Raw genomic sequence first — 24858 nt, forward strand, 5'->3', positions numbered from 1 at the left:
CAGTATTACAAAGTCACTTCAGAAGTACTACAAAATGTCATGCCAATGTTATGTTAACTTACTTGATGTCCAATTTGCCTCCTGGCTCTTCCCAGAATTTCTTTGTAAAATATTTACATGGAACATCTTAAATATTACATACAGAAAATTACACACAAAGCAGAATGAGTAAAGGTGGATGTCACCCATATATAGAGTATCAAACCGGTATGGAATTTTGACTCCAAATATATTATTAATGTTTGTGAATTTCCCCCCAATAGGGTACAATGACCTTGCAGCGTTCTGGCCACTTTATTATTTTTATATGTTCTAAGTGTGGAGGCTGAAACATGATCTGTAATGTTTGTTCTCCTTGGTTAGATTCCAGTCAAGACTACACGGACTCAACTGGCATAGACCTCCACGAATTCCTGGTCAACACACTGAAGAGCAATCCCAGGTGAGCTCCACGCCTCCTCCTGCCTGGGGGGCTTTGCTCAGACAGACTGTTTTTCTTTTCCTCCCTCGCTCAACTTGACTGACATGAAGCCAGAGATGTGCAGCAGATGGCTGGCAGTGGAAGAAAGCAAGACATCCGAAACAAAATCTAATTCATCAGTTGTTCAAAGCACATTAAATTAGATCTTAGGTTTTGGTCATAGTCTTTAGCAGAGACATGTAGAGTTAGTTCAGCGAGTCCAGAGTCATTTTGAGCTAATAGCTACTTTTTAATGTATTTATATTAATTGTCTGGGGCACACACACACACACACACACACACACACACACACACACACACACACACACACTTTGGCCTAAAATGTGTTCATCACAATGAGAATAGATGGGGGAAATGTTTCCAGAGGACGGTGCCTGAACAGAAACGCACCACTGCACACTTCATGGTCCGTGCCGACAGGAACGATTGCACTTTCATGATCATGAGATCTGTTGATCACAGACCCATTTTATTCAGATTCGGTGTAAGAAGATACTGTCTTCTGCCAAGAGGGAGGCGATTTTTTTTTTTTTTTTAGAAAAGGGGTAAATATAACATGAACATTGATCATCGGCTTTTCTTTTTTTTTTTCTTTCTTTCTTCAGGGATCGAATCATGCTGCTCAAGTTGGAACAAGACATCTTGGATTTTATCAGCAATAATGAGTAAGACATTCATGAGGACGCTGTCCTGCATTCACATGCCTGCTTTCAATTAAACACATTTGATCAGATATGGAAGACTTGATTGATTCACAAGTCCTCGCTAGGTTCAAATACAGGTCTGTCGTATTCTGTAAAATAATCTGAGCTCCAAGGAATAAGAGGTGAATTTGATGCAACATAATTAAGACGAGCCATCTGTTCATCTGCTGCTGACAAATACAAGGAGGCAGGAGTTAAACGGCTACAGTGAGGGATGACCAAACTGTTATCCTCACCTCTCTCTCTGCTTTTTCTGCGTCTCCTTGAAGAAGCCAAAAGAGAAAGTTCCCCCCCATGACGTCCTACCATCGGATGCTGCTACACCGAGTGGCGGCCTACTTTGGCATGGACCACAACGTGGACCCCAGTGGGAAGTCGGTGGTGATCAACAAGACCACCAACACTAGAATGTGAGTCTGTTTTCTTTGTTTCCAGACGTCCGAGGGACCAGGGTTGGGGATCGATTCAAATGTCAAGAAGGATTCTTAAGATTCAGAATCGATTATCAAGATTTGATTCTATTCGATCCCTATATCGATTTGGTTTAGTGTTATAAAATGATGATGTTATATAATGATGCAGTAAGGACCAATCACCTCCCAGAATGCTGATAGAACTGCTTTCAGAAACATTGTGTGGGTCAGAATTATCAAACAGATCCAGGGCAGCAAACAGAGGCCGGATGAAATCGCTTTTATTTTTTCCCTCATTCCGTTTTTTCGGTTTTTAATTTTTGAGAATTTGGTTTTTAGCATTTTATGCAAATGTAACCCCAAGACAGTATATAAAGTAATGAAATATAGACAATTTATGCAATTATAACTGAAAACTTTACTGTTTTCATACCTTTAAACATATTTAGAGGCCAAAACATGGCACCAGTTATTCTCGTGTCCAACAAAACGTTCCTTTTTTGGGCATAAACAAAAAAAATACCAAAAGTTGTAATGCAATGATGAATAAAAATAAATAAATAATCGATCTTTAGCCATACAAATTGATTTTTAAGAATTCATTTGAGAATCGGACAATCAATTGTTTTTCAACACAGGCCTACGAGGGACGATGGTCTCATGACTATTTGACCCCCCTTAACAACATTCACACTGAGCTTTTGCAGTACAGTTTCGATCACTTGAAAGAGGGGATGGTTTAATAAACATATGTTGCTGTGAACATCTGCATTAAATGAAGCTGCCACTAAAGTCCTGTGCCCCCCCCTCCGGCAGACCCGATCAGAAATTCTCCGAGCACATCAAGGATGACAGGGCGGACGATTTTCAGAAACGTTACATTCTCAAACGAGACAACTCCAGCTTTGATCGCGACGACAGCACGGTAGGGTTTTTCTTTTCTTTTTCTTTTTTTCTAAAGACCCTTCCCCCCTCTTCATTTTTCTTTTTTTTTTCTCTTCACCAATCTGTCGCTTTCATTTCTGACGTGTTTTGTAAGAGTGGGACAATCTGGCGTCCCTGACATAGCTGCTAAAGAAGTGTGTGTGTGTTTTCGTGTGTGTGTGTGTCCTTGCCAGATTCGAATGCGTTTGAAAGCTGACAAGAGGAGCAAATCGATGGAGGAGAGGGAGGAGGAGTATCAGCGAGCCAGAGAAAGGATTTTTGCACATGATGTGAGAGCTTCTTGTGTAGGCGTAGTGGTGGTGGGGGGGGGTGTGGGGGCAATAATGTTTGACAAATCTTTGTGTCATGTCTATTCATGTGCAAATTCGGTAGATTTCTCGCTTCCAATTAGTAATGTTGGCTTTATGAATCTCTGATGTGGAGCTCCATCATCGCTGAATCTGATGCATCTTAACATTTAACGTTAATTGACAAATTCACCAAAACGTTCATTTCGAAGCACGTCAATGATTTTTCTACAATCTCTAAAACCTTCAAACTGAACAATAAGCCCTATAATAAAGTATAATTTGTTGTTTCATCCACAGGGAGATCACTTCATACTGGATAGGAGGTGAGAGACACACGGCCACTAAGCTTTTTCTTAATATCAGCGTCACAGGGCTGGGGATCGATTCAAATGTCAAGAATCAGAATCGATTATCAAGATTCGATTCCGATATCGATTTGGGTTAGTGTTATTAAAAGTTTTTTGAGCTGTTGCATGAATTATATGACTATGTAGTTCTGCAACATATTAATACTAGTACTATATTAAGATTCAACAGCAAGTATTGGCAGCTAATGATGCTGTAAGGACCAATCACCTCCCAGAATGCTGATAGAACTGCTTTCAGAAACATCGTGTGGGTCAGAATTATCAAACAGATCCAGGGCAGCAAACAGAGATGGATGAAATCGCTTTTATTTTTTCCCACATTCCGTTTCTATTTTTTCCATTTTCGGTCTTTTTCGTGTTTTAAATTTTTTAGAATTTGGTATTTAGCATTTTATGCAAATGTAACCCCAAGACAGTATATAAAGTAATGAAATATAGACAATTTATGTAATTATAACTGAAAACTTGAATGTTTTCATACCTTTAGACATATTTAAAGGCAAAAACATTGTGTCCAACAAAACATCCTTTTTTGGGCTTAAACACAAAAATACCAAAAGTTGTAATGTAATGATGAAAAAAAAATCGATCTTTAGACATACAAATCGATTCTTAAGAATTAATGAGAATCGATTTAGAATCGGAAAAATCTTCTTTTTTTTTTCAACACAGGCCTACAGCATCACACACAAATTATACTGTTGGCTGATTAAAGCAAAGTGAAGCAGCCGATTTGTCACTAAAGTTCTCTAGAAAGTGTTCCCTGCAAATAAAAACTCACTCTTGTTGTGTTTCTGTCATCAGTCAGAGGTGACATCTTATTTAGCCTCCTCCAGTTCTGTTAAACCTCTCCCCTCCTTTCAGTGTGCAGGATGAAGATGCATGCATGAGCACTCAACAGAGGCGGCAAATGTTCAGGTGGGTCCAACCCCTCCCCCCCGTCACATTTTATTCATCTGCAACCACAGTCTTTCCAAATCAGCCGCCCGGGAACAGCAGGGCTGATGGGAGGGCTTGTTTTTGCTCCTGGTAAATGGGATGTTCTGCCGAGGCTTCCTCATGGGATGGTCAATTAGACCACGGAGAAGTCTTCCTCCCTTTCACCAAAAAGAGAGATTATCAGTGTTGCTGTCTGATGTTTGAACTCTTCATGTGACTGAGGAAGCATTTTTCCCTTTAAAGCCAACATGTGTAAACACTCACTGGCTCTTTTCCTGTTCCACAGCAAAAAAATCTTCTTGAATTGTCAAATTGGTTTAATTCACCGTACGAATTGTTACAGATTACTTTTGTAATACTGTATTTGACCCGGTCTTTGTATGTTTTGACCGTATAGAAACGTAATTCTTGCCATTTTAAGAATGAGATGTACCTGCTGTACTCTACTGCCCTTACTTTTTAACAACTTGTGCTTTTTAATTATTTTACTTTTCTTTTCATGTTATTTACTGTTTAATTGTGTCTTGCCGCTTTTAATGTTGATGTAAAGCACTTTGAATTACCTTGTGTTGAATGTGCTATACAAATAAACTTGCCTTGCCTTGAATTTTGCGTTCTATAGTAAAATAATCAATGTTCTCAGGTTACGGGCAGGTCAGTCTGGCGCCAGCCGGCAGAGTAGCTCTGAGACGGAAACGCTGGCGCGCCACGGCGAGCCCCGGCCGTGGAGCAGCACCGACAGCTCGGACAGCTCCAACCGGCTGGCCCCGCGGCCCCCCATCACCAAGGCCAGCAGCTTCAGCGGCATCTCGCCCGGCCTCATCCGAGGGGACAGCACGGCCAGCAGCAAGAGCACCGGGAGACTCTCCAAGACAGGCAAGCAGGGGGCAACATACCAGCCAGTAGCTGTACCAACATCTGCAGTCCACGTCGGGTTGCTGGTTGATGTCGGCGCCCGAGACACCGTCCTCAGTGTGTCCACTTTTCCACTAGCACCTACTCGGCTCGACTCAACTTGGTCTGGTTTCTTTTCCACTACAATTCAGCACCTGGAGCAGAAGTAGGCGGGTTGGAGTGAAGCTGCTGTGACGTATTTGATTGTATGATCTAAACGAAGAAGACCAGAACACTAAAGATGTAGAACCTGGAGGAGATGATAGATGTGCTGCTGGGTCTGTGGCTTGTGTTCGATACCAAGTTAAAAAATGAGAGTGAGAGAAGCTTCAAGCGGCAACGCTTTTTAATTTCTTTAGTTTGTCTCTGCGCTGCTGAAAAGTCAGCTGGAGCCGCGAGCAGCTATGAAGTGACAGATCTCCTGGTGGATCTGGTCGTTCCTTATCGCCCGTGTAGATCCCTTTTTAATTCTCTCTTCAGCCACCAGGTTTATGAACATCTGCACCTCAGAGTTGGATCATGAAACAGACTTTTGCGCTTGTCGAATAAAATTAACAAGAAGCCGCCGTCAGTTGCTCTTTCACTGATGTCACATCCTGACTCAGACGTCTGACTCCAACCCCCCGACCAATCAGTGGCCTGTAGTGTGATGAGGTCAGATACAGCCGACTCAGCCGCTTAGAACCTCTGCAGAATAGATACAGAAAAGTATCTACTCTGCACGTTAAACCCCTAGTGGAAAAGCGCAGAACCGAGGCGGGCTGAGTCGGGCTGAGTAGGTACTAGTGGAAAAGCGCCATAATAAAACTCATATTAAAAAGATCCATCTACGCGCTCTTTAAAAGGAAAAATAAACACTCAAACCTCAAGGAGGGAAAATGATTAGGAAGAAATGGGAGGTCAGGGGTCCTCTCAGCTCCCGTTTGATGTTCTGCAGTTGTTTATGGGTGTGTGTGTCCTTACAGCTGGACAACTGTCAAAATGAATTGATGTACAGCAACCTAGTAATGGAAGAAGCTCTAAAAAAGTGTTGCAGCAGCAGAAGAATAAAAGCCAGCGGTGAGGAGTTCCTGAATAATGTATAAATCTGAGCGCTGGGAAGTGCCACGCATGTCTCAGAGATGAAGTTAGGGCCACTCCTCAGCTGCGAGTGCTTACTCCACAATACATCTGTAACTCGATTGGCTACGATTTAATGTGCCGCATTCCGGGCTTGTTTTCCTCACCGTCGTCGAACGTTGAACCGTGAAGCCTGTCAAAGTCTTCCTTTTCTGTTCTTCCAGAAAGGTTGCAGAAGTCTGAGTAGGAACAAGCAGGCTGCTGCCTCTCCTGTTAGATTTCAGGAGTAAAAATAAAACTGGCTTCTCCTGCTTTTGTTCTCCTCAGCCAGACACGAGCTTCAGCTGCAACGCAACCTTTGAGAGAAAACAGGATTTGATTTATGTTGAAGGCTAAATTCCTTTGCGTCTCTTGAAATGGAAGATTTATCTTTGAGCTTGTTTGATATAATTATTACAGGATTTTCCCGTTTTTGTTTTCTTCTGAAAACAGTGGTGGAAAACAAAGAACGGAGTCAAGAGCTTAACTTCCACGTTATGTTTGGTTGTTGCTTTATTCACCGATAACCCCCTTCAGAAATATTTCAACAGCATACAAATACTCTGAGAATAATGGCTCTTAGAATTCCACCCTCTGCTTTATCTGAACACTTAAATATTGATGCAAGAGAGTAAGAGATTGCATCATCAGTTCCTTCCACAAAAAGCGAGGCTTTCTTTGCACGCCTACAATTCTGCACGAGATGCATTAATTATACACAGAGATGTGACAGCTCAGATGTAGCAGTTGCTGCTGCCTCCTGCACAGCTACAAGGAGTCTACTGCTTTATCATCTTGAGCTCTTTGTACCCACGTGAACCTGACAAGCAGGAAGGAATATTTTAAATGAGGAATAGTCCTACGGGTTTCCAGGGAACATCAGAATGTAGGTGATATGGCGCTTTTCCACCAGCACCTACTCGCCTCTACTCATCTCAGCTCGGCCTGGTTTCTTTTCCATAACAATTCAGCACCTGGAGCAGAAGTAGGAGCGAAGCTGCTGTGACGTATTTGATTGTGTGATCTAAATGAAGAAGACAACAACACTAAAGATGTAGAACCTGGAGGAGATGATAGATGTGCTGCTGGATCTGTGGCTTGTGTTCGATACCAAGTTAAAAAATGAGAGAGAGAGAAGATTCAAGCGGCGACGCTTTTTAATTTTATTTAGTTTGTCTCGGCACTGCTGAAAAGTCAGCTGGAGCCGTGAGCAGCTATGAAGTGACAGAGCTCCTGGTAGATCTGGTCGTTCCTTATCGCCCGTCTAGATCCCTTTTTAATTCTCTCCTCAGCCACCAGGTTTATGAACATCTGTACCTCAGAGTTGGATCATGAAACAGACTTTTGCGCTGCCATTGCTGGTCGAATAAACTGAACAAGAAGTAGCTTTCTCTGATTTCCACATCCTGACTCAGACGTCTGACTCCAACTCCCCGACCAATCGGGTGGTCTGTAGTGTGATGACGTCAGATACAGCCGACTCAGCCGCTTATGGCGCTTTCCCACTAGTACCTACTCAGCGCGCTTCTACTCGCCACGCCCCCGTCTTACGCTTTTCCACTAGGGGCCGAGGCCGGTGGAGCCGTGCCAAGCAGATACTTTTTCTGTATCTATTCTGCCGAGGTTTTAAGCGTGCTGAGTCGGCCCTGGATCTGACGTCATCACACTACAGGCAACCGATTGGTTGGGGGGCGGGGCCGTCAGACGTTTGAATCAGGAAGCGCGGAGTCGGCGCGAGAGCGGCTCGCGGCGATTTTATTATACAGCGCAAACGTCTGTTTCATGATCCAACTCTGAGGTGCAGATGTTCATAAACCTGGTGGCTGAGGAGAGAATTAAAAAGGGATCTAGACGGGCGATAAAGAACCACCAGATCCATCAGGAGCTCTTTCTCATCTGCACCGACACAAACAAAGGGGTTGCGTAATCGAGTACGTCACAGCAGCTTCACCCCAACCCGCCCACTTCTCACCTGGCTATGGAAAAACAAACGAGGCCAAAGCAGGTGGAGCCGGGACGAGCCGTACCGAGGCGAGTTGGGTTGAGTAGGTACTAGTCGAAAAGCGCCATTAGAACCTCGGCAGAGTAGTTACAGAAAAGTATCTACTCGGCACGTTAGAGCCCTGGTGGAAAAGAACCAAACCGAGGCGAGTCTGGCTGAGTAGGTACTAGTGGAAAAGTGCCAACAGTCTTTATGATATTGATGTGATCTAGGATTTGAATCTCTCCTCAGGTTCAGAATCGTGCAGCAGTGTCGGCTCCTCGTCCAGCTCGCTCTCCCGCCCTCAGCTGCCCCTTTCAGTTTCAGCCTCCTCCCGGCCCAACATCCACGGCGCACCGCTACTCCACCCGGCCAGCGACCCCCGGGGGCCCGGCCACCCCGAGATGACCAAGAGTGTCCCCTCACAGCCGCCAGCTTCAGCTACAGACGCGACAAACTATTATGTGTTGCCGCTAGAAGCCTCAGGGATTCCACCTGGCAGCGTTCTGGTCAATCCACACACAGGTGGGTCAATGTCAGCATGGTACGTGTTGCCATCTTTTGGATTTCAGTTAAAATTCATGACTTGGGGGCAGAAATGCGTTTGGCCTGCGGATGCACTCTGTCAGACTAAAACCGGCTGATCAAAATTCAGAGAACAGATGGGAGCGATGTGTAAATATGCATCATGAGCCCTACAGTGGTGCGCTTTTAGGCTGCAAACTGAGTGTCGGAGGCTGCCAAGGCGGTTAGTTCATGTTGACTCGGCTCACATAGATCAGAGCTGGATGTGTCCCCTGCTGTCAGGTGGAGCATCGTTCACACGTCTCCTTTTTCACATGAAGCTCCGTATTTGCACGCGACTCATTAAATCTCTCGCGACTTGAATTTTGACAGGAAAGCCTTTCATCCATCCCGATGGCAGCACAGTAGTTTATAACCCAGGCAGCATCGGACCGCCTCTCGGCAGGATCCAGCAGCAGGGGAAAACCCCACCACAGCCCATCCCTGCTGCGTCCCAGCAACAGCCATCCAGTCACCTTCACTCCCAGGTCAGTGGACGGCTTTTTCCAAGTCTATTAACTGATGTCTAACTATTAAAAACATTACTAATAAATGAATATAATCGATACAGTACATTTCCTAATGTTTTGTTTAACAGTTTTCTTGTGGGAGCTGATTTGATTGACTGTCAACACTAGGCCCCTCCCCTGACAGAGATTGTCCAATCACAGCACAGGAGCAGAGTTTTCAAAAGCTAGTTACAAAACTAAGGCAAGGCAAGTTTATTTGTATAGCACAATTCAACACAAGGTAATTCAAAGTGCTTTACATCAACATTAAAAGCAGCAAGACACAATTAAACAGTAAATAACAAATAAAATGATAAGAAAAGAGGTAAAATAATAAAAAGCACAAGTTGTTAAAAAGTAAGGGCAGTAGAGTACAGCAGGTACATCTCATTCTTACAATGGCAAGAATTACGTTTCTATATGGTCAAAACGTACAAAGACCGGGTCAAAACTAAACAAAAGTTGAAGAACTGGACTGAACGATGTGATTCTCAGAAATAAAAGCGTGATCATTGACAGGATTTCAATGAGAAGGTTTACTATACAGCATCTGAAAGTAAATAGGGCGTGGCTTAGTGAGCGGTCAATCACAGCTCCTGCGATCCTACCATCCTCCTTTGTCCAGTCTCATCTTCTGTCCTTCTCTTCTTCCCTTCCCTTCCTTCTCAGCCGATCTGCCCTCCTCTCCAGGCGTCCTCTGAGCCTGTCCACAACCAAACGGTTTCTTACTCTCTTCCTCCTCCTCTCCCTCCTTCTCAGTTCCTGCCCGTCTGTCCTAACCAACAATACGCAGTGGTACAGAACTCCTTTCTTCCTTTTTAAAATAAATGCATTCTTCTACCCTCTCTCTCCGTCTCCTGTCAGACCTGGATCACACAAAGTTTGTTCATGTGCTCAGTCATAACACCTTTAAGTAGATTCATTCAATTTGCAGACAAAAGGTAAACCAGGTCAGTTTGTAGGGAAGAGTATTAGAGCCATGCAGGAGAAAAAATATTTGAGGGGAAGATTTTTTTTATTGTGCACTTCGAGAAAAAAAGTCAATGTCAAGAAAAAAGTCGAAATGTCGAGATTAATGTTGAAATACAATTCCAAGAAAAAAGTCGAAATTTTGTGAATAAAGTCAAAGTTTCGCCTTTTTTCTCAACATTTCAACTTAATTCACTCTAAAATATTATTTTTATTTTTCTCCTGCCTGGCCCTAATACTCTTCAGTTTGTGATTCTTTTCTAGGATTTTTTTGTTTTGCAAGAATCACTTTACCAGGTTGTCCTTTTTTTTTTTTATGGTCACTAGCATAGCTTCAAGCACATTATCGTCTCACCTTTCGAAACTTCAAAATAGATCTTATTCCCCCAATAACTGTTCTGGTTCTGTGGTAGAAAGGTGCATCCAAATCCAGCAGGAGCCCTTCCCCACATATGTGGATCATGCATTCGCTTAACCTCATTTCTGACCTGGTTTTAGTGAAAGACATGCCTCTGTGACTAATTATGCTTGTGGAAAGTTCCATTAATATTTAATTCATCACCAGATGTTAGCGCTGAATAATCTATGACTAAAAACACAACTTTTCCAACAACATGTCAGAAATGACCTGGACTGGTGAGGAATGGTTATCCGGATGAATAATTAACTTCTGACCAGACAGATGTGTTCAGTTGAGGTCTGAGATTTAGAAGTTGGTTTAGAATCTGTCTCTGGTGGTCAAAATTGAGCAGATTGAGTTATTTAAATGACGTGACCCAGGTTCTGATGGTTGATGTCCCCGTGCTCTATATTTGTATGTGTGCTGGTCCCTGCATTATATTTACCTCCTTTCTAAGAATCCAACTCGATTCTCTCTGCAGCCTGAAGCCCTCAACGCCCAGTTCAGTCACATGACTCTGGCGCAGCAGCCCCCCAACGACAGCGGAGCCCCGGCTCCAGACGGCCGCCATTACCCCTCCGTGTACAACCACCACCATTCCCCCATGGTCATGCACGGGGGCCCCCCACATCAGGTCGCCAGCTACGTGGTAGCAGGGCCGTCGGGACCCCAGGGGCTGCTGCAGGGGCCCGCGCCGGGCCCCACCCACGCGTACCACAGCCCCAACACGGGCGCCGCTGCTTACCCCGGACACAGCCTCAACCAGCCCCTTCTGCAGCAGCACACGTACATCCAGCAGCCTGTCCAGCAGGTAGGGGCCCCGTGTAGAGGGAGGCATTGGGATTAAATCTGGCGGGAGCGGGCGGTTTGAACTTTGCTGCGGGCGGCTAAAAAAAAACACTGCAGGTGGGGATGTAGCCTAGCGACAAGATGGAAATCAATGACGTGGAAAAGAACCTTAAACAAGGTCTTTACAAAACAAAGACAAAGCAAAGAAGTCAGATATTTGGAGAAACTGCATTTAGTGTCTGTGGAGCATCTTGGAAGAAAGACGCGGGATTGGGACGCAGTCGGTCAGCAGCATTCTCTTCCTCCACAGCATTGTAATGGCCAAGCGATTCATTTGTTAAATTAATTAGTTTCATTCATTAAATTTGTTTATTTTGTGTTATTTATTAGTGTTATTTGAGCCACTCACAGCTTCTCTCGTTGCTATAACCTCAATCACATAATTGATGCGTGCGAAAGGTGAAATAGCTTGTGCGATGATGACAAGGATGCATCTAACTTTCTGTCAGGTGACCTATGAACTGTCAATCATCCATCAAGCTCCACAATGATCATGTTAACATTAAATCAAATAGATTTGTCTGGATATTTCTCTTGTGGGACGGGAGAAGACACAAAATCAATGGATCTCTATTATTGTGCAGCATGAATTCTCAGAGTTTTGCGGGCGCGGGTGGTAATGGTCAGAAATTCGGCAGGAGCGGGATGAAGCAAACGCGCAGGGCTCTACCGGGATGCCCGGCTGCAGATGAATGCTGTTGCCATCACGCCGTGTCCCGGCCGGTGTCTCACTGTGTCTCACGGTGGTGTTTGTGTCCCCAACAGATGTCCGCATGCTACTGTTCCTCGGCCCATCATCCACACTGCTCCGGCCAGCAGCAGCACTACCGGCCCGTCAACCCACTGCCATACAACTGCCCGCAGAGCCAAAACCTGCCCCAGCAACAAGGTACAGTAAACAGTCATTTTTCGCAGGGGTTACGTTCCAAAAAGAACCCTTGATAGGTGAAATCCGCGAAGTAGCAACCTTTTTTTTTTTTTTTACAATTATTATACAAGGCTTCAAATTGCGTAGATCAGCCCCGCCCCACCGCGACCGAGTTATTGGATTTGAATGGGAGAAAATGAAAAATGATTATGAAATAAAATACAATAAGTACAGTCGGACAAATTGTGACTGCTCTTCTGACTGATGCTGCATCCTGACTCGCTCTGTAGCGTCTTTTTCTTCTAAAGCCCGCGGTGCAGGTGTGTTTTTTCAGAGAAGAACATAGTTATGGGTCGTAGTTCTCTGTTTTCTTCTGGGCCAAAAAGATTCTTATAAACCGACATACCACCATGGATTATATCTGAGAACAGAACGATTCATCAAAGGGTCCCGTTCTCGAGCTGCTGCTGAAAACTCATTGGCCGTTCTCAGCTTGTTGCTAAGCAACCAACATTATTGACAAAGGAAGTAAAGAAGCGGCGAGACTGTTTAGCCGATCAGAATGCAGAACACGATGCACAATGCAAATCCGTGAAGCAGCGAGACGTGAAAGGTGAACCGCGTTATAGCGAGGGATTACACTATTTATTTTTTTTAATTTTTTTTCACTCTTTGGACCATTGCAATGTCTTTCTCCAAAGTTCAACCACCTGGTGGATCCAAAATGAAAAAAACAAAAGTCTGTGTCTTTGATCATGATGCTTTTCCAAGATTTGGAATTTGGAACACAGTCCAAAAACATGCATGCTAGGTAAATTGATCATTCTAAATTGCCCGTAGGTGTGAGTGTGAGTGTGTCTGGCTGTTTGTGGCGACTGCGGGTGGAAACTAGCATTTCTGCTAAACCCGGTGTATTTACACTGCTTAATGTAGTGTACATTAATATGCATTGTCCCGTCTAAATAAACTTTGAAACTGAAGATTTTAAATAAGTTTGTGTAACAGGAACAACAGAACTGGGGGAGCTCTTTTCTTGTTATCGTCACAGCTTTGTAAGATGAAAAAGAAATAAAGTCCAGTATTAGATTGGTATCAGGTGTAGAGAGCAGGTCATCACAAAAAACAGATTCAAGTGAAGTCACATCTTACAGGCTTCATGTACTCAGTCCATTTACACCAAATCCGATAGAACTTTTCTTTTTGTATTCTGAGGGAAAATGACAACTTTTCCATGATGTCAATTTCACGGACAGTATCAATCCATTCTTCAATAGTGGGTGGTTCTACTTTTAACCTCTTCTTGTGACAGATTTCTTACCTGTGTATTTATTTGTATCCCCAGCAGTTGGAAAAGACTTTTCAGCTCCGACTTATTTATTTATTTTGAATGCAGGTGCACAAAGCATCTCATTTTAAAATGGTGTATTTGACGTGCAGTTTAAGGTTGCACAGTTGGAAGCCAGAGCACAGCAGGTTCCTCTTCTCCTCCAGTTTTCTGCTCTAAAGCGAAGCTGCTAATTATTCGAGTCGAGCTCTGAAACGGTGGCGCAGATCTAAAGACAAATCAAAGGATGCTTTTAATGAGTAAGCTGCTCCATGTCACTCGCTTCCCGCCGTAAAGGGAGACGCTCAGCCTGTCTGCTCCGTCAGGAGTCTGAGCAGACCCTCACTCCGAGCTCTCGGCTCACATTCGCTCGTTGGCCTCGTCTTTGTTTCTTCACGCGGGAGCCGTCCGACGGCACCAGTGAAGGACGGAGATCCCTCCCTCGCTTTCTCCTTTCTTCAGCGTCTGTTTGTTTTCACGGGTTCAAGCGTCTCCCCGGGAGTTTTCCAGCAGATTATTCTTTCTTTTTCTTCTTCTCTCGTCCCTCCATCACCACAGGAGCTGAGATTGTTAGCTCCTGCATGCCGTTTTCTCTCACTGTGCCGAAACTCTTGTGGCTTAACGGGATGGAATATCGCCAGTTGTGACTTGTACTGGAGCAGGCAACACACACGGCTGCACATATGTCTCTGGAAGCGGCCGCGGCACTATTCTGTCATCTGAAGCCTGCAAATGTGGCTTCCCTGCTGGGGAACGGGGGAATACGCAGCGGACAAATGAAGCTGACCTACAAAGGCGAAGAACAGCAATTATTTCTAACAGAAGCTGCAAAAAAGTGGCTGCAGAGCCTAATTTCCTCTGTGCTTTTGTATTAACTAACGAAATGTGGAAATAAAGTCCTGTGAAGGTGATAAATACGTTAACAATGAAAAGCGTCGCCAGTCTCCACCGAAGAACGTGTCGAGTTTCCAGCCGGTTGCGTCAGTCACCTCTTCAGTCACGGGCTTCCTGGGAAACATCTCGGAGGATATTTGTCTTCTAGGTTCTACGGAAGAGTATTAGGGCCAGGCAGGAGAAAAATAAAAATATTTTAGAGGAGGAAGATTTTTTTTTCAATATGCACTTGGAGAAAACGAGAAATGTTGAAATGTCGAGAAAAAAGTTGAAATGTCGAGACAAAAGTCGAAATGTTGAGAAAAAAGTAAAAGAGCCTCATATGCTTTATTGTTGACTACTTGAATTATGATAGGTTGGTAACAACAAGGTTCAGAATACACATATCACACATATACAGTTGCATAACTTCAGAAACGTACCCTTAACGTTGCACTCCAAGGATGTAAGTTAGTTAATTAGTTACGGCTTCTGCTGCAGAGCTGTCAGTCGCTCTCCTAACTGGATTTGATGGGCCAGAGGAGACATTTCCACTTTATTCACAAAATTGTATTTCAACATTAATTTCAACTTTTTTCTCAACATTTAGACTTTTTTCTCGAAGTGCACAAGAAAAAAAAATATTCCCCTCTCAAATATTTTTCTCCTGCATGGCCCTAATACTCTTCCGTAAGTTTCACTGTACTTTTTTAAAAGGAAGCACGTAGAAACTTGACCACCGCCGGAAGGAACATGTGACTAACTCCACCATCAGTCGAACTCCAACCAGCTGCAGTCTGATTGTTGTCTCCAGCTTGAATATTTGCTGTGATTTCTGCAGCAGAGGAACTGAACGGCCAGGAGCCTGAGAGGCGGGATGCGGGGCCGGGACGCTGTCTGAGAGGCCTCTATGAATCTCACAGTGAACCGGTCTCTTTTTCAGCCCCTTACTCACCACCCACGGAGAAAAAAAAACAGCACAAATCAGTACGAGGCCAATCACTGACGAGGAACCAGCCTCTGATTGCTGATGGCGTCAGGACGCCCGGGACTCGCGGTGGTCTCTCAAACACGCCGGTCGTTACTTCGCTGCGGCGAATGCAAAGAAGCCAAAGCCTCCCCTCACCTGCCGCGTTGGGTGCGGCGGTCATTTCATGCTCGGGTTGTGAGTGAAGGTGGGGGGCGGAGGAGGATAAAAATAGTTCAGCCTGCTGGTTCCTCGCCGAGCGCCTTCATTGTCTGCTTGTACTTTTCTCTCCGAGCGGCAGACTGTGGAGACACCTTCACAAAAGGACGTCCTCTCCCTTTGTCCCTTGGATTTCTGTGTGTGTGTATGTGTGTGTGTCTGTGTGTGTGTGTGTGTCACAAGGGAAAGTACTTTCAAATGTCTCTTTTTGTCACCTTGACATTTAAGTCTGATTTACCCGACAGCCGCCGCCATTTTAGGCAATTTGGGAAATGTGTATGACTTTTGTGCTGCCGTTCAAATGGGTTTTTAATAAGTATGATTGAAATGAGAGGTCTTGTACAAGTTTCTCTCTTTTGCAGGTTCACGTAACTGTTGGCTAAATCAGATATGAGGAGTTAATTGTGACGTTTTTCCATTTCTCTGTGGAATGTTTGTTAAAATGATGAAATAAATAAAGTTACCAGCACTGATTCAGGGGTGGGGATCCATTCAAATGTCAAGAATCGATTCGATTCCGATATTGATTTGGGTTAGTGTTATTAAAACCGTTTTTTCAGCTGTTGCATGAATTATATGACTGTAGTTATGCAACTTTTTCGGTTTTTAATTTTTGAGAATTAGGTTTTTAGCATTTTAAGCAAATGTGACCCCAAGACAGTATATAAAGTAATGAAATATAGACAATTTATGCAATTATAACTGAAAACGTTCATGTTTTCATACTTTTAAACATATTTAAAGGCAAAAACATGGCACCAGTTATTCTCGTGTCCAACAAAACATTCCTTTTTTGGGCATAAAAAAAAAGAAAAATACCAAAAGTTGTAATGATGAAAAAATCTTTAGACATATAAATCGATTTTTAGGAATGAATATGAGAATTGATTTAGAATTGGAAAATCGATATTTTTTAAACACAGGCCTACACTGATGGTTTTTTGTGAGCGACGTGAGGCGTTTTTGAGTCAGGACTCGCTGCTCAGTCAGTCACAGCCTTGTGCCTCTCTCCTCTCGCCTCAGTGCACCAAGCCGTGATGCCAAACCCCGCGTCCAGCTACCAGACCGTAGTGGGCGTGCAGCCAGGACCCAGCCTCGCTCTCTCTGGCAACCAGCAAAGCAATATGGCCAACCAGATGCAAGGCATGATGGTCCAGTACCCTCCGATGCAGTCTTATCAGGTACTTTGACGGCGGGACGCCTCTGCGAGCCTCTCCCCACGACCGGCAGATTAATATTAGCGCTGCCAAAATGAAAAAGCAGCTTTGAGTGCTGGTTGTGAATGAAATGTCGCCCTCGGAGGAGGCCGATGTGGCTTTTTATTCATGCTGTGGTGCAGGGAAAAAAATAAAAGATTCATGACGGTAATGAAAAACAGCAGTGTTGACTCAGGACTTGTGGAAAATGCTAAATGTGTTTATCTGTGCGGCTCTGTTTTCTCTGCAGCAGGTTTCTGTTCCGCAGCAGACGTACCAGCAGCCGCTGCTGGTGTCCTGCCAGCCGGGCCAGGGCCCGATGGCTGTGGCTGGCATGCAGCCCTGCTACAGCCTGCTGCCCCCCAACCAACACACCACCATGAGGTAGGACCCCTCCGTCCTCCCCCGTTACACTCGCTCTGATCTATTAGCTCATTCTAGCTCCCTTCCTAGATATTTACATTTCAAACCATTCAGGGAAATTGCTCTGTATAGATGAGTGTAGAGGAGGGGTGGGGGGGTTGATGCAGGAGGAGACGTGGAAAAGTCAACTGAATAACGGCTCTCCGTCTGACGGAGCAGAAACCATTTGTATCTGTGCAGAAATTCAATTTTGACCTTTAATTTATGAGTCGTGTCCAATATGTGCGTAAAAAGTGAGACCATTATCCAGGCAGTTTCCTCCGTAATGATCACAATTATGGCCCCGCCCCCGCCGGATTTATGGGCCTGGCGAGGAGACGATTGAGTTTCTCACGTCTTGGGTTTCCTTTTTTTGCATTTGTGGATATTTTAAAACCAAAGCTGATTTTTCTTCATCTAATAAACCGTCTATTAAAGTTTGTTTTCCACACAGAAGATAAACACTCATGTGGATGAGAAGCATTAAGTTAGCATTGATATCTTTAATAAGAATTGTTTGTAAAAGAGAAGAAAGAAATCTAATTAAATATATATTTATTTATTATATCTGAGGTTTCCTCACTCTCATTTGTGTTGATCCTGTACTAATGTTCTTTTCCAATCTTATCGTAGCTTTTATTACGTATCGATTAAATGATTATCCTAGCTGGAGATGTAAAAGAATCCTCTTTGCGAGTGCTGGATGTCGTTTCTGGCTCCTCAAAGCGCCTCTCGACACTTCCGATGCGCCGGTCCGTTCAGAGCTGAGGTCATGTTTGATCACCGGTGGGTTCTTACCCCCGATGCTTGTGGAGCTGATGAATGTCGAGGCCAACACCCCCCTCACCGGGGCCTGAGCTGCCTCCCGTCATCAGAGCACCTCTCATTACAACTGATTGATAGAACTAGTTCACAGAAAACAAAACATGTAATTAGTTTTTACCTGCACCGACCCAATCAGTCTGGATAACGGTGAGCAGAGCGCCGCTGGGACCGCTGCGCGTGTTCCTGACAAGCAGAGGTGAAAAACCGCCGTGATCACCTGCAGAAGAACAATGCAGAGTCCCGCGTGAGAAGAGAGGTCACTTTGCCGTCGTCCCAGCTGGAAAACCAGGCTGCTTTAGTCGCAGAGCTGATTTATGCCGCAGCGCCGGAACGGCTCGGTCTTCTCCCACAAGGGCCAACCGTCCACCTGCAGCCGCTTTTCCACCAGCTGGAGACGAGTCCCGCAGGCGGTTGCTCACGGCAACCACTTCCCAGGTGGACTTGAAGTTTCATACCCACCTAGATCTCTCAGCTCCTGTCTGGGCGCATCTGTCTATAAAAGGTTTATTTTTGATTGTTTAAAGCAGTGGTTCAACAACTAGTCCGGCTTTGGGGCCCAAGACAAGTTTCTAGTCCTCAAATTCATTGAAAAGATTACGGAAGAGTATTAGGGCCATGCAGGAGAAAAAATATTTGAGGGGAAGATTTTTTTTTATTGTGCACTTCGGGAAAAAAATCGAAATGTTGAGATAAAAGTAGAAATGTCTAGATTAATCTTCAAATACAATTTCGACAATGAAGTCGAAATTTCACCTTTTCTCAACATTTCAACTTTTTTCCCGAAATAGTACTTCAACATTCTCTACATTTCAACTTTTTTCTCAACATTTCAACTTTATTCACAAAATTTTGACATTTTTCTCAACATTTCGACTTTTTTCTCGACATTTCGACACTTTTCTAGGGTGCATAATGAAAAAAAATCTTCTTCTAAAATATTATTTTTATTTTTCTCCTGCCTGGCCCTAATACTCTTCCATAAAAGGTAGTGTAGCTTAAGCCTCAGATTGTAGAGAAATAACAGTGTTTTCACGTACAAACGTGAAATAAAAAAGTGCAACTGAAAAATATTTCCCAAAATATATGGCTTTAGCTTAGCATCCACTAATAAAATGCACAAATACAGTAAGAGTGAAGTTATTCAGTCATTAATCAAGCTTCAAACAGGAAGCTGATGTGACATCAAAATATCTCAACAGCCACTTTTAACAGACTCAGGTGATGTTTTCCTGCAAATACATGGAAAAAATAGGGAAGTAGATCCAAAAAGGCTGAAAATGATGTAGGTTTACCTGAGAACTTGACCATCTGAGTCAGGGGCCCAGTGAAAACTCTCACTTCTGGGTCCCAACCCATCAGTTGAGAATCACTGGTTTAAAAGCGTACTCTTAAATTAAATACTTGTGATTTTTGAAAACCGCGCAAAGTTACACTAGTGATGGATAAGCCCTGAATGCAGGCATTGTGATGTAGAATTGTCAAATTGGTCTGCACGAATCACCGCACAAATCGGCACAGATTACTTTTGTAATACTGTATTTGACCCGGTCTTTGTACGTTTTGACCGTATAGAAACGTAATTCTTGACATTGTAAGAATGAGATGTGAACCTGCTGTACTCTACTGCCCTTACTTTTTAACAACTTGTGCTTTTTATTATTTTACCTCTTATCATTTTATTTGTTATTTACTGTTTAATTGTGTCTTGCCGCTTTTAATGTTGATGTAAAGCACTTTGAATTACCTTGTGTTGAATTGTGCTATACGAATAAACTTGTCTTGCCTAAAGTGTTCGTCTGCAGACGCTCGTCTGAGTTTAGCTTCAGCTGGAATCCACTGAGCTTCAAGGGTTTGATTTGTGCATTCTGTGTCTTCACAGTTCAACAGTAAGTTTCCTGCCCGCCCATATGATGGAGCAGCTCCAGTTCCCTCAGACTTCCCCCCCCTGCGTCTCCCAGCAGCACCCGGGCCAGCAGTATACAGGTACGCAGCCCCAGCCGGCAGTCAAAGCCTTCAAACTCTGAGCTTTCTGCAGCCGGATCAGGCAGCGGAGTGAGAATCCTCTCCTCCTGACATCAGGTGCCCTGGAGATGCCCCGTCACTGCCAGCGCTGACAGGCTTTACCTCTCCCATCTCTCACTGTCAGCAGCAGGAGGAGGCATTCCTCCATGACCACAACATCCCATAATGACATGAGTTTACTTTGCCTTTCCGCAGCAGCAGCCTGTATTCAGATGTTTACCTGCTAATTTAGAAATGAAAGAGCGAGGCAGGCTGATGACAGGAGCGGCTGGAGGGTGGGGAGCGATGCACGCAGATGCAGGGTGAACTGAAATCAGTTTTCTTCAGTTAGAAACGCTCCAAGTAAATTACTCCTACTTTAGTAGAAATATATCTTACATGATTGACTGGTTCATGGTCGGGGGTGGATGATATTAAAGGTTGTTTCAGCAGAAATATGGGCTCTGTGTAGAGTTGCATTGATATGGTTCACTTAAGTGTATTAAGTAAATATTTTGCAGCCCACTTGTATATTTGTAGTATTATTGTCCTAAATAATGAATCTGACTGCAGAGCACCACATAGGTTCAACTTACTGGCCCTCTTCTCTCACATGACCAGATAAATAAACCATCCAGATGCTCCTCACTATACGCTGTTGCTAACTTTTCTAAACCGTAACCAGCTTCTTTTTTTTTTTTTTTTTTTTAAACGAGCAAAAAGTGCAGCAGCTTTTTAAACGAAGAGTAATTACTTAACGAAAGGGAGATTTTTGGTTTTGTCTTGTCAAGAGGTCCTTTCATATCAACTGCTAGTCACTGCAGCAATACCACTTCTGACCACATGGGGGCAGAAATCAGAGGTGGATCACCTAGTGGGACAAAGCAGTACCGTCATGGCCCGGATATAAGACGACCCTGAATATAAGACGACCCCCTCTTTTTCAAGACTCAAGTTTGAAAAAATACTTTGAACACCAAATTATATTTTTATACAGAAAATAATTACAGTACATCTGAAACAAATGATTATAACAACATATTTGAGAGAAAAGGCATGTTATTTTGCCTCATTCAAATCATTTAGTTTGCATCATAACTTCTCCTCAGCTGCCGGTTGTCCTGGCCGATCTTCCACCCATTTTTCTCCAGATTGTCGCTACGTTTCTCCATTTTCTGTTATCTCTTCTCTTATTTTCTTCTCTTTTCTTTCTTACCGCTATTTTTCTTCTTTGTGCTACTGCTATTTTTCTTCTTCATGACAGGGGTTCGCTTTGGCCTGGGGAGTTAAGTTCAGCATTCGCTTTAAAGATATCTAGCGTTGTGAATGGGTATAATGTCTAGACCCCGACGACCCCCACTTTTTCAGTCTTATTTTCAATGCAAAAAACACCTTCTTATATTCGGGCCAATACGGTATTACAAGATGTCTTGGAGCATCGTGGTCCTTTGTCAACACAGATCTATTTTCCCCCGTGTGGTCAGAAGTGGTACTGCTGCACAGAGGGGCTGACAGTGTTTTTCTATTTAAAAAGAAAAATAATCTTTTAGTGTGTGCTGTAGCAGATTTATTTCTTTTCCGTTTAAGCTGGGCATGCTTGATTAGATGGGAAGAAGAAAGGACCTCTGGTTAAAAACGGCTCTCCATATTCCATCTCTTCTTGCATCTTGGGTGTGATGGGCTGCCGAGGCCCAGGTGGAGCAGCCTCCCCACTAATGACTTTTATTATTCATGTCTGATTACTGTGGGAGCGCAGTGGCGGGAGGCATCATCGGCAGCCCGGCGGTAATGAGGTCAGCTGAAGGTCTCGCTACGTCCTCACCTACAGCGTGACCAGTAAACACTTTTAATTGGCTGAACTGGGGCTGAAAATAATCTGCAGATTAAGCCCAAATATCCATCGTCCTTGTTACATTTGTGAGGAATTATTTTACAAGTCAACAATGGGCAAAGTTTACTAAATGGTTTTGTTTAAGCTGGAAGTAAACAGAGGTTAATTAAAGTAAAATATGTTCCATTCGTGGCGTTGATGAGTGATAAGATCGTCCCGTTATGGAGTGGACTGATGAGGTGTGCAGCTGAACGAGTGCAGAAGAAGCTCGGGGGCCAAACATTCACTGCGCTACATGAATAATGAGACGCCGTGATGATTTAAATAAATAATTTCCCCACATTTGGTGCCGCGCCGCTCTGCCTCTTGTCAACAACAGTGTTGCATGAACCCATTTGTGTTGCGCGCAGGGTTGTTACCCACGGCGCCCGGCGGCGGCATGGTGATGCTCCAGATGACGGCGCCCCCCTGCCAGCAGCCCCGCGCCCCCTCCCCCTGCCAGAGGAAGAACCCCGGCCACAAGCAGCCGGGCCCCGACCCCCCGCGGGGCCGCAGGCACGCAGAGCTGCCCGCGCCTGCAGACAGCAGCCAGGTACAAACACTCGCCGCTGCAGCCGTCAGCACAAGAACTGGGACGGGAGGATATTTATCACCTTCAAACCCAGGGCTGGGCATCCATTCAAACGTCAAGAATCGATTTGATTCTTAAGATCCAGAATCGATTATCAAGATTTGATTCCGATATTGATTTGGGTTAGTGTTTTTAAAACAGTTTTTTGAGCTGTTGCATGAATGATATGACTGTAGTTATGCAACATATTAATACTAGTATTATATTGAGATTCAACAGCAAGTATTGGCAGCTAATGATGCTGTAAGGACCAATCACCTCCTAGAATGCTGATAGAACTGCTTTCAGAAACATCGTGTGGCAGAATTATCAAACAGATCCAGGGCAGCAAACTACAGAAGAGTATTAGAGAAGATTTTTTGTTATTGTGCACTTCAAGACAGTCGTTTCAAGTCGAAATATCGAGATTAATGTTGAAATATAATTTCAAGAATAAAGTCAAAATGTCGCCTCTTTATTCACAAAATTTTGACTTTTTTCTCAACATTTCTACTTTTTTCTCGAAATTGTACTTCAACATTATTCTCGACATTTCGACTTTTTTCCTCAAAGTGCATAATGAAAAAAAAAAATCTTCTTCCTCTAAAATATTTTTATTTTTCTCCTGCATGGCCCTGATACTCTTCCATATGAAATCGGTTTTATTTTTTCCATTTTATTTCTATTTCGGTTTTTAATTTTTGAGATTTTGGTTTTTAGCATTTTATGCAAATGTAACCCCAAGACAGTAAATAAAGTAATGAAATATAGACAATTTATGCAATTATAACTGAAAACTTTAATGTTTTCATACCTTTAAACATATTTAAAGGCAAAAACATGGCAGTAGTTATTCTTGTCCAACAAAACATTCCTTTTTTAGGCATAAACAAAAGTAATGTAATGATGAAAAAAAATATCGATCTTTAGACATACAAATCGATTTTTAGGAATTAATATGTGAATCGATTTAGAATCGGGAAAATCCATTTTTTTTCAACACAGGCCTATTCAAACCTTCTGACCACCTTTAATTGGCTGCGTTGCCCTGCTGGCTCCACCTGACAAGAGCAGCTTCCAAACAATTTTCAGATGTAATTTATTGAAGCTGATGTCTGCCTCTTAGGACGATGAGCTACATGTGTGAAAGTGACGACGCTCACAAGAAAGCAATTTAAAAGCTAATTTAGTGGGGCTGTGTGAGTCTGACATTGATTGGAGAATTGCTGCCTTGAGCCAGACTCAGCCTCTCCGCCGCTCTGCAGGTTAAATGTCGCCGTAAATAGGCTCTGCAAATGAAGCCGGCGCAGCCCAAACCTGGAAATGAGGAGAGAATAGTCCTTGGCGTCAGGGCGTAATGGTACATTAGTGGGACTAATGTGGATGAGACGCTACATTAGAGCGCTGACTCGAGCGGCAGAATGGCTCTGTGGAAGTAGTCGGTAGAGGGCTGCATTGGGACCCAACACAAATCTGGCGGGAGCGGGTGGTTTGAACTTTGCTGCGGCCGGCTAAAAAAAACGGCGGGATCGGGATGTAGCCTAGCGACAAGATGGAAATCAATGAAGTGGAAAAGAATCTCAAACAAGGTCTTTACAAAACAAAGGCAAAGCAAGACAAGTCAGATTTTTGGAGAAACTGCGTTTAGTGTCTGTGGCGCATCTTGGAAGAAAGACGCGGGATTGGGACGCAGTCGGTCAGCAGTATCCTCTTCCTCCACAGCAATGGTGTAAGTTAGATGTAGGAGCCTAAAAACTGATTGACAGTCGTGACTAGGCCTGTGTTAAAAAAAAATGATTTTCCAATTCTAAATCGATTCTCTGATTCCTAAAAATCAATCATGTCTAGATTGATTTTTCTTTTTTTTTTTCCCCATCATTACATTACAACGGACACGAGAATAACTGGTGCCATGTTTTTGCGTTTAAATATGTTTAAATGTATGAAAACATTAACGTTTTCAGTTAATAAATTGCATAAATTGTCTATATTTCATTACTTTATATACTGTCTTGGCATGAAATGCTAAAAACCAAATTCTCAAAAATTTAAAAACCAAATAGACCGAAAATGGAAATAATTAAGACGGAATGTGGGACGAAATAAAACAGATTTCATACGTCCACTTTTTGCTGCCCTGGATCTGTTTGATAATTTTGACACATGATGTTTCTGAAAGCAGTTCTATCAGCATTCTGGGAGGTGATTGGTCCTTACAGCATCATTAGCTGCCAATACTTGCTGTTTAATCTCAATATAATACTAGTATTAATATGTTGCATAACTACAGTCATATAATTCATGCAACAGCTCAAAAAACAGTTTTAATAACACTAAC

At 43.4% G+C, this 24858-nt stretch overlaps 1 protein-coding gene across 9 annotated transcripts in view; it reads left to right on the forward strand.

The window, feature by feature from the left end:
* The window catches only part of LOC133424895 (R3H domain-containing protein 1-like), a 54275-nt gene that overhangs the window by 23724 nt on the left and 5693 nt on the right, over positions 1–24858 (forward strand). For 7 of the 9 annotated variants that reach the window (XR_009770923.1, XM_061715466.1, XM_061715464.1 and 4 more), the window contains 17 exons: positions 364–442; positions 1087–1146; positions 1455–1595; positions 2415–2523; positions 2717–2812; positions 3131–3156; positions 4066–4119; positions 4784–5016; positions 8366–8638; positions 9011–9165; positions 9856–9981; positions 11037–11366; positions 12170–12293; positions 16679–16836; positions 17102–17235; positions 19958–20061; positions 22321–22502. Coding sequence is in view for 8 of the 9 variants with exons in the window: in XM_061715466.1 (XP_061571450.1) it covers positions 364–442; positions 1087–1146; positions 1455–1595; positions 2415–2523; positions 2717–2812; positions 3131–3156; positions 4066–4119; positions 4784–5016; positions 8366–8638; positions 9011–9165; positions 9856–9981; positions 11037–11366; positions 12170–12293; positions 16679–16836; positions 17102–17235; positions 19958–20061; positions 22321–22502 (2384 nt within the window). In the remaining variant the exon portion in view is untranslated. The remainder of the gene's footprint in view (positions 1–363; positions 443–1086; positions 1147–1454; positions 1596–2414; positions 2524–2716; positions 2813–3130; positions 3157–4065; positions 4120–4783; positions 5017–8365; positions 8639–9010; positions 9166–9855; positions 9982–11036; positions 11367–12169; positions 12294–16678; positions 16837–17101; positions 17236–19957; positions 20062–22320; positions 22503–24858) is intronic. The other 2 variants (XM_061715467.1, XM_061715472.1) reach the window with 2 other exon arrangements.

This window comes from Cololabis saira, chromosome 24 (assembly GCF_033807715.1).
Source record: "Cololabis saira isolate AMF1-May2022 chromosome 24, fColSai1.1, whole genome shotgun sequence".
Classification (NCBI taxonomy): Eukaryota; Metazoa; Chordata; class Actinopteri; order Beloniformes; family Belonidae; genus Cololabis; species Cololabis saira.